The sequence below is a fragment of the Amblyraja radiata genome, chromosome 23 (genome assembly GCF_010909765.2).
Source record: "Amblyraja radiata isolate CabotCenter1 chromosome 23, sAmbRad1.1.pri, whole genome shotgun sequence".
NCBI lineage: Eukaryota > Metazoa > Chordata > Chondrichthyes > Rajiformes > Rajidae > Amblyraja > Amblyraja radiata.
In genome coordinates, this window is record NC_045978.1 from 20705585 (window position 1) to 20718813 (window position 13229).

The 13229-nt window shown below is 43.1% G+C and overlaps 1 protein-coding gene across 5 annotated transcripts; it reads right to left on the bottom strand.

Moving 5' to 3' along the window:
- Positions 1–185: 185 nt before the first annotated feature.
- Positions 186–12939, bottom strand: timmdc1 (translocase of inner mitochondrial membrane domain containing 1). 5 transcript variants are annotated; one of them, XM_033041709.1, is made up of 8 exons: positions 12860–12920; positions 11796–12057; positions 10435–10600; positions 8885–8973; positions 6809–6876; positions 5982–6060; positions 5152–5262; positions 186–2374 (listed from the first exon to the last, which is right to left on the bottom strand). In XM_033041709.1, exons 2-8 carry the CDS (start codon positions 11924–11926, stop codon positions 2236–2238), a joined length of 783 nt encoding a protein of 260 aa, XP_032897600.1. In that variant the 5' UTR covers positions 11927–12057; positions 12860–12920; the 3' UTR covers positions 186–2235. The 5 variants fall into 5 exon arrangements, with proteins under 5 accessions (XP_032897600.1, XP_032897596.1, XP_032897598.1 ...); XM_033041705.1 differs by having other exon boundaries at positions 1847–2374; positions 11796–12038; positions 12835–12939; XM_033041707.1 differs by having other exon boundaries at positions 1847–2374; positions 11796–12038; positions 12860–12928.
- Positions 12940–13229: the final 290 nt, after the last annotated feature.

Consider the following 13229-nt stretch of genomic DNA (forward strand, 5'->3'; position numbering starts at 1 on the left):
TAGGGCACATTGGATGTTCAGCATTGTCCTTCCCTGTTTATGAATTTTTAACATTTCAGAACAATTAATTAAAATATAAAAACATACTCCTGATAATTTTTCATCAGTGTGGTACATTCACAGGTGTGGTGTTCCAGGCAATTTAATACTGTCTTTTTTGCAAAAACTGATTAAAGGAGCAAAGCTATTAAAAGAACATTCTTTATTGAAGGCATTAAATTATCAACTACTGGCACAATATATCAAAATTCATACAGTTTTCACTCATTAATACTATTCTGGAGATCTAACTTAGAGAGCTAGCAATCGTGGCCCACTCCAGAAAATGGAGAATAAAAATGTAGTCCTGCATTCCAATATCACATAGATACAAGGAACTGTAGATGCCAGTTTACAAAAAAAGGACACAAAGTGCTGAAGTAACTTAGCAGGAAAGGCGATGTTGCAGGTCAGGACCTTTGTTCAGACTAAAATCTAATTGAGTGTTGCATTGATTGTAAATATTCACCCTGCTGAGCAGAAGACTCATTCCCTAAAACATGGGGCTAATATCAAATTATTGAACAAATTATCTGGTCATTTTCATGGCGCTGTTTATACCTTGATGAATGTATATTGGCTGCTTCTTGTAAATAATCAAATCCCCCCAAAATTACATCACTCAATACAATAACATGATTGCAGTAGATATTCCAAATTCCAAAAATAAAAGTGATTCACTATCTCAAAAGCATTCCCTGATCTGATGCTATCCCTTTGCTGTAATATGGTACCTACAGAACTTTAGTCTGATCACAAATCACATTGATGAATTTAGCTTTCACTGACCAGGTTTGAAGAAAACACAAAAGATAGGACACAAAATGCTGGAGTAAGTTATAAAAACAAAGAACTGCAGATGCTGGTTAACACACAAAATGCCACAAAGTGCTGGAGTAACTCAGCAGTTCAGGCAGCATCTCTGGAGAACATAGGTAGATGATGTTTCAGGTCGAAACGTCGTCCATCCATGTTCTCCAGGAATCCTACCTGACCTACTGAGTTACTTCAGCATTTTGTGTCTATCATTGGTATACACCAGCATCTGTAGTTCCTTGTTATCATATTTTGAAGAAAACACATTTCAATTTAGACATTCTTTCCACTGGTGACATTTTATGCTAAGATCAAAATGTGGTACAACATAGGTTTTAAAAAGACAGGATCCCACAAGACAGGATCTCATACAAATTTCTACAATATTCTATTTAAGCACACTACTTTAATCTGGGCACACAAGGAACTGCAGATGTTGGTTTACAAAAAAAAAAGGTGCTGGGTTAACTCAGTGGGTCAAGCAGCATCTCTGGAGAATGTGAATAGGCAACATTTCGAGTCCTTACCATTCTTCAGACTGATTGTATCAGGGGGGAGAAACCTGGAAGAGCGTTGGGGGCAGGACAAAACCTGGCAAGTGATACGTGGATATAGTAGATGGGGCAGATGAATAGGGAAAAAAATCAGCCATGCAGATTCCTGTCTAACTGGTGAGGTGGTATTCAGGAGTGACAGTGCACTGATCCATCTTGGTTATACCTTTGAGGGAAATGATTGAGACATGGTCACTGGTTTCTCATGAAAGGCAAGTGACAGGTACCATTACATACTCTTTGATGAGTACTAAACCAGTATTTCCTATCAACCGTTAAGCTGCAAGGTACAGAGCCACAAAGTAGTGCAGCTGGTAGGGCCTAAACCAGCGCCAGAGCCCTGGGTTTGATCCAGACCTTGGGTGTTGCCTGTTTGCACGTTCCCCTAGTGACCATGTGGGTTTCCTCTGGGTGCTTTGGTTTCCTCCCACAGCCCAAAGACGTGCCGGTTTGTAGGTGTAGGAAGTGGATGAGAAAGTGGGATAACATAGAACTAGTGTAAACGGGTGATCAATGGTTAACGTGGTTTTGGTAGGGTGAAGGGTCTGTTTCCATGTTGCATCTCTAAACTATACACAGCAGAGAGTACTGTAGATCTTCACAGTATACCCATAATCCATAGTCCAGTACATCCATAATCATGGGTGATAAATCTGAGTTATCTGTCGGTTTAAGTCCAGTGTGGAGACTTACTTCACATTCACTGTCCTAGATCAAGTCAAAAATGTCTCAAGTGTAGTGCCTTGAATACATTCAATAGCTTTCTGAAAAGCCTTTTGAATTTGGTATGATCCATTCAAACTCTCCTCTTAATTCTTCAATAGAGTCAACTTTCCTCTTGAACAGATGAACTGGGATTTCTGGGCCGCTTCAATAACTCTTCTAATTTTTCCAAATCATTTTCCATTGATTCGCTGTCGGCAATTTCATAAACTAAACTGTCTGTCACATCAAGCCTGGCTCTCCTGGGGAGAAAATTTAATTAATTTAAGACAAGTCGCAATAACATCTCCACAGCAATGAAACTAATGACAAAAAATTCACAAGCAAGCACCTTGGGAGTTTTTAGTGAGAAAATAATTATTTTACAGGGCAGCACACAAGTACAAATTGTACTTAGAGCTACAGAGCTACTGCCTCACAGCTCCAGCACGCCAGGTTCGATCCTGAGCTCAGGTACTGTGAGTGTGGACTGAATTAATTGATTGAATGAAAGTAATAGGTAGAAGCATGAAGGGCACGTTTCATGTTAGCTCGTTGTAACAACGTAGCTTGTAATGAAGAATAAAACAAAACCATTCTTTGAGCCTTGTGCTTAGTGTGAATGAATTCTGGTGCTGAACAGAGTTCCATTTAGTTTACAGATGCAGCATGGAAACATGCCCTACAGCCCATGCTGACCATCGATCACCCGTTCAACTGAGTTCTATGTTATCCCATTTTTTTCAACCACTGTCTACACACCTCTCTATAATCTCTACACAGGAAATTAAGAAATGGCAGAGGAATTGAATAACCTTTCTGCATGTCTTCACAGTGGAAGACACCAGAAGTGTGCCTGCAATCCTAGAGAGTCAGGGGGTGGAAGTTAGTGTAGTGGCGATTATTAAGGAGAAGGTGCTAGGAAAGCTGAAGGGTCTGAGCGTCAATAAGCCACCTGGACTGCACCCCAAGGTTCTGAAGGAGGTGGCCACAGAGATTGTGGAGGCATTAGTTGTGGTATTTCAAGAATCACTAGTTAGGAATGGTTCCTGAAGATTGGAAAATTGCAAATATCACCCCGCCGTACAGGAAGGGAGCAAAGCAAAGGAACGAATGGGTTAGCATATGATGAGCGTTTGACAGCACTGGGCCTCTACCCGCTGGAGTTTAGGTTGAGGGGGACCTCATTGAAACATAATAATGAAAGGCATAGATAGAGTAGATGTGGAAAGGATGTTTCCACTGGTGCCAGAGTCTAGGACCAGAGGTCATAGCCTCAGAAGTAAAGGACGCTCTTTTAGAAAGGAGGCGAGGAGAAACTTCTTTAGTCAGAGGATAGTTAATCTGTGAAACTCATCTGTGGAGGTGGTCAGTGGATATTTTTAAGGCAGAAACAGACAAATTCTTGATTAGAATGGGTGTCAAAGGTTATGGGGAGAAGGCAGGAAAATGGGATTAGGAAGCAGAGGTCAGCCATGATTGAATGGCGGAGTGGACTTGATGGGCCGAATGGCCTAATTCTACTCCTATAACTTGTGAACTTATGAACACAAGTCCCAATTTACAAATGAACCTGCAAACCTGCACATTTTGGGATGCAAGAAGAAACCCATGCGCTCACAGGGAGAATGTGCAAACTCCACACAGACAGCACCAGGGTCTAGAATTGAACCCGGGTCACCGGCACTGCGAGGCAGCAACTCTACCAGCTGAATTTGCAGTGTGGACTTAGTTGTCCCTCTAACCATCTGAATGCTCTAGTTTTCTCCACTATCCTAAAAATGTGGGTTAGTAGATTTAATGGCCCTGCAGATTTACCCTAACGTGTAGGTAAGTTGGTAAATGAAAGTGTATGTAGAATAAAAAGTTGGCCCGACATTAGTGTCGAAGTGGGCATATGATGGTTGATTTGACTCTATGGACCTGTTTCGGTGCTCATTCTCTATCTCTCTATAAATCTTCATGAATCTATGAGGTGGCAATTTAAAAAATGACAATATTACAAAATGTTCTAGTTTCCAATCCATTGCTTTTTCGCGGAGGCCCTAGTAGCCAGGCGAGCGAGCAGTGGAAGGAGCCAAAAGCATCGTGCTAGGACGGGCCGACTCCTACTTCATCAATCCAGTGCCACGAGGACACCGGGCCTTAGGGTGAGAAACATCTGAATTTCATAATTCTTAGGGCTAACGAAATCAAGGCATATGGGGAAAAAGCAGGAACGGGGTACTGATGTTGGATGATCAGCCATGATCATATTGAATGGTGGTGCTGGCTCGAAGGAGCGAATGGCCTACTCCTGCACCTATTTTCTATGTTTCTATGTTTCTATGTTTCATAAGTTTGAGGAGGGACCTCGTTGAAAATTACCGAATAGAAAGGAGATGAGAAGGAATTTCTTTAGTCTGAGGGTGGTGAATCTGTGGAATTCATTGCTACAGATGGCTGTGGAGGCTGTTATTGGGTATTTTTAAGGAAGAGATTAACAAATTATTGATTAGTCAGGGTGTCAAAGGTTATGGGAAGAAGGCAGGATAAAGGGATTGAGAAAGATAGATCAGCCATGATTGAATGGCAGAGTAGACTTGATCGGCCAAATGGCCAAATTCTGCTTCTAGAACATATGAAGGTGAGGATGGAAAGATTTAAAGTAATCCGAGGGGCAAACCTTTCACGTAGAGGGTGGTGGGTACATAGAACGAGCTGCCAGAGGAGGTAAGTTGAGGTAGGTACTATCACAACATTTATCTTGCACTAAATGTTCTTTCTTTTATTCTGTATCTGTACACTGTGGGTGGCTTGATTTTTGTTGTACCTGTGTACATGTGACAATAATAAACTAAACATTTAAAAGACATTTGGACAGGTACATGGAAAGGAAAGGTTTAGAGCGTTATGGGCCAAATGCAAGCAGGTGGGACTAGTGTGGATGGGGTATCATGGCCGGCATGGGCAAGTTGGGCCAAAGAGCCTGTTGCCAAGCTGTATGAATCTATGTCTATGTTATTCTAATATCGGAGATCACAAGGCTATAATTTCTTACCATTCTTCCAACTTAAGTTCGTAGGTTTCTTGGCGCTCCCTACGCTTCTTCTCCCGCAGTGTCTCCCCGTTAGCTTTCTGTGCTGCCACAATCAGAGCCCCAGCTGGAACCCTGGAAGATGAGTAACATGGATGGACAATACACAATCAACATCAAAAATCTCATGCAGCTAGACTAGTGACCTTGCTGATTTTTCGCTAGTTTTGGGTGCCTCAATCTTTAAGCTCTTTTACAAAACAACAAATTGCAAATCAGGTAAAAATATAATCAGAATTCATCACTTTGAAACTTATCTCTAAGATATGCCGGTTTGTAGGTTAATTGGCCCTTTGTAAATTGTCCTCAATGTGCAGGGCGTGGATAAGAAGGTGGGATAACACAGAACGAGTGTGAATATGCATTCATTGGGCAGCGTGGACTCTTTATACTTTAGAGATGCAGCGTGGAAACAGGTCGCTTGGCCCATTGAGTCCACGCCGACCGGCGATCACCCCGTACACTAACACTATCCTACACATTGGGGACAATTTACAGAAGCCAATTAACCTATAAACCTGTCGCCTTAGAATGTAAGAGGAAACCAGAGCACCCGGAGAAACCCCATGCGGTTACAGGGAGAATGTACGAACTCTGTACAAACAGCACCCGTAGGATCAAACCAGGGTCTCTGGCGCTGTAAGGCAGCAACTCTACCGCTGTGCTACTATGCCACGTGAGGTAGTTACGAAGGGCTGAATTCCTCCCCTGTTCTTAATCTCCAAGAGTTTTTGAGGGAGTTATAAATTACAGAACTTTACAATTCATCTTCATTGAAGCATTTGTTGACTCACCCCATTATTGCTCCAATGACTGTTCCTGCCACAAATCCACCCAGTCCAAGAGACATCCGGAATACTCCTCCTGTGATCGCTAAACATGAAGGATGCGTTTTACATTATCTTATTGTAACAATGTAGCTTGCAAATGATAAATAAAACAAAACTTCATTCTTTGACATGTGCTCAGCGTGAATGGATTCTGGTTCTGAACAGAGTTTTGTTCATATGGAGAAACCGCATGGAAACAGGGCCTTTGGCCCACCGAGTCCATGCCGACCATCGATCACCTGTTCACACTAGTTCAATGTATTGCCAGTTTCTCATCCATTTCTTACACACCAGGGGAGATTTATAGAGAGCCGATTAACCTACAAACCCGCATGTCTTTGGGGTGTGCAAGGAAACCGAAGCACCCGGAGGAAACCGAAAGGCAAACACAGGGAGAACATCCAAACTACACAAACGCAGCACCTGAGGTCAGGTTTGAACCCGGGTCTCTGGTGCTGTGAGGCAGCAGCTCTGATGGCTGTGCCACTTGTACTTGAGTTTGGCTTGATTCTATTTGATTATTATCTGATTTGATTGGATAGCACATAAAGCAAAGCATTTTGCTGTACCTTGGTACACTTGACAATAATAAACTTAAACCAAATGACAAAATACAACAGGAAAATCCCATAAGGAATTCACAAGAAATGTATTTACTCAAATCGGTTGCAATGCGTAACTCATTAAAAATCACTGCACTTAAAAATAATATAAAACATTAATTACAATAATGAAGAAAAAAAAAGTGGGGTCCCGTGGTTTAAATAATGGAACTGTAAGCAGACTCTCACCTCCAGCTACAGAATAGTATCTCAGGAGATTTTGATCACGATACACAGATAGACCAGTGCTAATTGTACTGTTTGGGGAAAAAAAGCAAATTAAGAATGAACAAAAAGAAATCATCAAAGTACCCTGGAAACAAAAGTACAATCGTACACATGATTACGCAAGACCTGCAGCAGCCTGGGGCTTGCCTAGAATAGTCAACCTTCAACCAACTAGAGCACGGACTGAACTTTGAAAATGGCGCCAAAACATGGCGCCTGTTACATGCGGGCTCAGTGAACTATTTCTATCAATTTTGCTAACCAGGGATTTGCTTGGGTATGGCAATACTCTGCTGGACTGTACGTAAGGAAATCATTTTACTGTGCGTCTGCATTCGTACCAATGACAATAAAAGCACCATTGTACTTTTCAACTGAATCACTGATAGCATCTCCCAAGAGTACTGCTGGTATATGAATCACATCTCTTGCCCTCACTTTAAATATTATTTTCCGTTTGCACCATTTTTACAACATCTTTTGCTTCTATTACATTATTTATCTAATGTCTAATCAACTTTTTATCTCATGCCCCCAATGAATTGTACTTTGAGCTGTGCCCACGATCTTTGAAGTATGTTCCTAAATGTCTGAAAAAGGTATCCAAAAACGAACTCTTTGGGTAAAAAGTCTTACAATTAAGATAACGGGTAGAATTAAAGAGACAATATCTTCATGATATAATGTCACCAATGGTCCCAGAGGAGAAATCTCGTCAAAAACTAAATGTCATTCAATTCATAATTTCTCTGCTACATAATTTTTATGTAATTACCTCCTTATGATGCTGGTTTACCCCAAAGATAAGACACAGAATGCTGGAGCAACTCAGCGGATCAGGCAGCATCTCTGGGGAAAAGAATAGGTGATGTTTCGGGTCAAGACCCTTCATGAGGTCCGATGGTCTCGACCCGAAACATCACCTATTCCTTTACTCCAGAGATGCTGCCTGACCCGCTGAGTTACTCCAGTATTTTGTGACTATCTTCACGGATTATATTAATGCATTTGTCTTAGTATCTAATTTTATCTGTCTGGAAGCAAAAACAAATTTGCTCAATCTACCCTTGGTCTATCTTTAATTATTCCCTATATCCTGTATCTGTACACTATAGGTAGCTCGATTCTAATTATGTATAGTCCTTCCGCAGACTGGATAGCAGGCAACAAAAAGCTTTTCACTGTACCTCCGTACCCGTGGCAATAAACTAAACTATACTATTTTCCATTTTCAGTATTTGTACTACAACCTTTTAGCTTGCCATTAGAACTACTAATTTTAAAACAAAATACTTAGCAAAGAAATAGCCACTTATCAAGAATTTCAGCATGTATTATGGAAAAACTGTTCAAAAAATGGGCTGTCAAGAAACAGTTATGAGTGCATTTAATCTGTTTGAGATTGTTAATTTATCAATTTATGCTCTTGAGAACAGAAATATTCATATTCTCAAATTTAAGATATCTTGAAAAATACTTAATCACCTTCGAGATGAAAGACTGCACATGCTGACATTTTGAGGAAAAAAATGAACTGCCGGAGAAACTCCAATTTTAGGTGGCATAGTGGCGTAGCTGGTAGAGCCGCTGCCTCACAGTTGCAGAGACCCCGATTCAATCCTGACCTCAGGTGCTGTCCGTGTGAAATTTGCACTTTCTGCCTATGAATGCGTGGGTTTCCTCTGGGTGCTCCGTTTTCCTCCACATGCCAGACGTGTGGGTGTGTAGATTAATTGGCCCTCTGTAAATTACCCCGAGTGAGTAAAGAATGGATGCGAAAGTGGGAATGGATGATTGATGGTTGGCTTAGAGTCGGTGGGCTAAAGGCCCTCTTTCCACGCTGTATCGCTAAACTAAATTAAACTCGCTGAGTTCCTCCAACAATCTGTTCTTCTATCACTTTCCAAGAGGTGTTTGTTGACTTCCCAGTTTAATGATAACTAAATTCTCAGATTTCCTCCAGATATATGACAATGGTTCCAAGAGCTATAAACCTTTAGCTTATGTGTTATAATACCGACTAAACATTTCACTTACTTGAAAATGGTGACAAAGGCAGCCACACGCCAGCTCCATCGCCATCCATAACGGACAAAGCCTCTGATGGCAGCGTCCTGCGCCGACCTCTGATGGATGAGAGAATAAGCAGCATTGACGCAGGCAAATAGTTGCTCATTCACACAAGCTACACAGTTGGTCGCTACTCGCATCAGTTATTATTGTCACGTTTAGTTTAGTTTAGCGATGCAGCACGGAAACAGTTTATTTGGCCCACCGAGCCCACACCAACTAACAATCATCCCGTACACTAGTTCTTTTCTACACCCTAAGGACAATTAACAGAAGCCAATTAACCTACAAACCTGTAAGTCTTTAGAATGTGGGAGGAAACCGAGGCACGCAGAGAAATCCCATGCGATCACAGGGAGAACGTAAAAGCTCTGTCCAGACAGCACTCGGTCAGGATCGAACTCAGGTCTCTGGTGCTGCGAGGCCGCTCTACCACTGTGCCACTATGCCGCTCACTATGTGCAATAACATAGTGAAAAACTTTGTTTTGTGTTCTATCAAGGCAAATTATTACCATTTTACAATCAACCTATACACAAGTACAACCAGTAAAAAGAGAAAGAAAACAGAGAGTGAAGAACTTAATGTTACAGCTACTGAAAAAGTGCAGAAAAAGGGCAAGGGATGCAAAGAGGTAGACTGGGAGATCAGAAATACATCCTTCGCTTTAGTTTAATTCAGATTATTGTGACCTGTGCCGAGACACAGTGAAAAGCCTTTTGTTGCTATCGAGTCAGCAAAAAGACTATACATGATTACAATTGAACTGCCCACAGTGTACAGTTACAGGATAAGGGAATAATGTTTAGTCCAAGAAAAAGTCCAGAAAAGACCGATTAAAGATAGTCCAAGGTTCTCCAATGAGGTAGATGGTAGGTCAGGTCCGCTCTCAGTTGCCTAACAGCTGGGAAGAAACTGTCTCTGAATCTGGAGGTATGCGTTTTCACAATTCTGTACCCCTTGCCTGTTGGAAAAGGGAGAAGAGGGAGTGACTGTGGTTAGACTGGTCCTTGATTATGTTGCTGGCCTTGCCAAGGCAGCGTGAAATGTAAACTGAGTCAATGGAAGGGAAGTTGGTTTGTGTGATGGTCTGGGCTGCCTTGCAATGAAAAGGTCCATTCACGTATCCATAGCAGGGAAGAAGCTGTTCTTGAGGTTGGTGATACGTGCTTTCAACTTTGTGTACCTTCTCCTTCACAGGAGTGGGGATAAGAGGAAATCATGTTTTGTTGGCTGCTCTCCTAAGGCAGTGTGAAGTGTAGATGGAGTTGGAGAGGGAGGGGGGGGGGGGGGAGGTGGGAGAGGTTGGTTTGTGTGATGGACTGCGCTACGTTCACAGCTCTCTACAATTTATCGCAGACTTGGGCAGGACAATTGGCAAACTAAGATGTGATGCATTCCACTAGGATACTTGGTGAGAACATGGGGAGAAAGACAATGGGAGCAGGGTAGTTTTAATGCGTGGATGCTCAGTGGGCCGAAGGGCTTGCTTTCGCACCGTGTAATCTAATACTCACCACGGCTTCCAAGCGATTCCTGTAGACCTCAGCCTGACTCTGCTCGATGTAACGGGTTCTAGCATGCCGGGCAGCGGGAATTCCACCATACATCATCCCAACTATTCCTGCCACAAGGGTGCTCTTCCAAATATCGATTAGTTCCTCAGGATAATTCTTCATCTCGCTGCAGGCGCAATATTCATATTCAGTTATGTACCATCGTTGCCCAGCGCTACTCAGCCCACATGCCCATTCTACAAAGAAACTCTCGCAAACTGTAGAATGCAAGTTACGATATTGTTAAGGAATAAAATACTTCCTACTTTTAAGTCCAAAGCTGATAGATTTTACTAGCCAAATATATTTAGGGATACGGGATAAAGACAGATATATGAATTTAGATCTGGACACAGATCCTTCAATTTGTTAACATTTCTTTTCCACAGATACTGCCTGACATGCCAAGTCTTCTCAACAGCTTCTGCAAAATATATTATAAAATCGTACATCAACCATCATTTAATTTAATTAAATGGACTGACAGATTTGTGGAACAAAGGTTTTTAGTTTAGATACAGCACAGAGGCATGCCCTTCAGCCCACACCGACCGTCAATCACACCCGTTCTATGTTATCCCACTTTTTCATCCACTCCCTACACACTAGGGACAATTTACAGAGGGCCAATTAACCTACAAATCCACATGACTGGGATGTGGGAGGAAACTGGTGGACCTGAAGGAAAACCCACACGATCACAAGGAGAACATGCAAACTCCAAAATAGGTAGCACCCGAGGTCAGGATTGAATCTAGGTCTCCTGTGGTGTGAGAGCAACTCCACCTGCTGCGCCACTGCTCCATCCGTTGCATCCACTTTTTTCAATATTTTGATAGTTCAAACGATTGAGGCAGTCCAGGTGATCGTAAAGGATCATTATTCCATCTCTCAGTTACCTTTTGCTCAATTATTACATTCACATCATGCTTCTGTCGATGTAGACACTAGGAATTACAGCTGCTGGTTTACAAAAAAAAGACACAGTGTTGGAGTAACAGCAGATCAGACAGCATCTCTGGAGTGTCTGAAGAAGGGTCTCAACCCAAAACGTCACCCATTCCTTCTCTCCAGAGATGTTGCCTGTCCAGCTGAGTTACTCCAGCATTTTGTGTCTTTCTTCGGTGCAACCAGCATCTGCAGTTCCTTCCTACATACCTCTGGAAAATATGGATAAGAACCCTTCTTCAGTCTGTTCTCCAGAGATGTTGACCGATGCACACTCCAGCGCTTTGTGCTCTTTATCTGCTATGATTATTTGTCAAAAAGACTACATTTTGCAAGGCTTACTCCAGACAAAAATTGATTGGATTCATACTTACTCTCGATCAAACAGCTCCCGCAGTCTGTTCCACCCTGTCTCAGGGACCTGGGGACTACCAATAAATTTAGGAAGTTTCTCAGCTTGGCTTCCCATGTCGTCTGCAGCATAGAGCCGAGGAAAGCGAAACATTTTGCAGAAGCAGAAGTTGTGTATAAATGCCTGTCACCTGGCAATTCTGCAGCACAGAGGCAGGTTGGAGGTCTGATGGTTTCTTGGTCTGCCACAATTGCTCTGCATTCAACTGTAGATGCAAGAGCTCACTGTAAATCAACAATACAAACCAAACTCCATCATTTGTTTCAACAACCAGGTTCTCGTAGCAATACCAATTGCTCAATGCCCTGACTATTGGAATATTATAACTAATACTCACTTATAATTTCCAAACGCCCACACCGTTGTCCCTGCACCCTCTCCTCCCCACACTTTTACCCATAAACCAAAGATTATAATCTTTAATCTTTGCCATAAACCATTCCTTCACCAACCTCTTACCCCACCGGCTCTTTCCCTGCCCTTGCCCTCGTGATTCCTCGACTGACCCCTGCCCCTTGCCTTCCTCCATCGTTGACCATGCTCCCCTGACCACCTTGCCCCCCCTCCTTCGGGACCTTTCTCTCTCATTTCCTTTCACTCCTTATCTCCTCATTACCCATCCCATCCCCCCCCCCCCCCCCCGTGCTCCTCCTACCTCCACCTCTCCCTGCCCCCTCTCTCCTCACCCCATTCCCTCCCCATCACCCTCCCTCCCTCCCCCTCCTCACTATTTTCCACCCTCTTCATACCTCCTCCTCCCTCTATCACCCTCCCTCACTTCTCCTCCCACCTCTCTCCATCACCCTCATCCTCCCTTCATCATCCTCGCTCCCTCACGCCCCCTCCCCCGGTGACATTGGCGGCTCCGGGCCGGTCCTGCTTTCGTTCCCGGGCATCAATGACAGCACAGACGGCCAACAGATTATGAACACATTCCCCCTTCCCCAGCCAGGAGACGCGCCCCGGAGACCGGTGTTCAGGAAGCCAGGAGCAGCCTTTACCAAAGATTATATATTTGGCCTTTACCGAGGTCGGGCGCCCTTGAATTCTCGACCAGGCCTCAACTCGCCGCTGAGCAGACTCGGGGAACGTGGCATCATGGGAATTGTAGTCCATTTCATAAAGCGCGCATGCGTCCTCTTACCGCTGAAAATGTATTGGGAAGGTCATAAAGTGCTGGAGTAACTCAGCGGGGCGGGCAGCATCTCTGGAGAACCCATCCACTTTCTCCAAAGATGCAAACACCTATGCATGTTCTTCAGAGATAGCTGCACCATCCGCTGAGTTACTCTAGCATTTTGTGGCTATATCTACGTTTGTCTCACAGCTGGGCTGCATGCAATACCCTCCACACCTGAAACCTAATGCAAAAGATGATGAGCCTTCCACTGGGAAT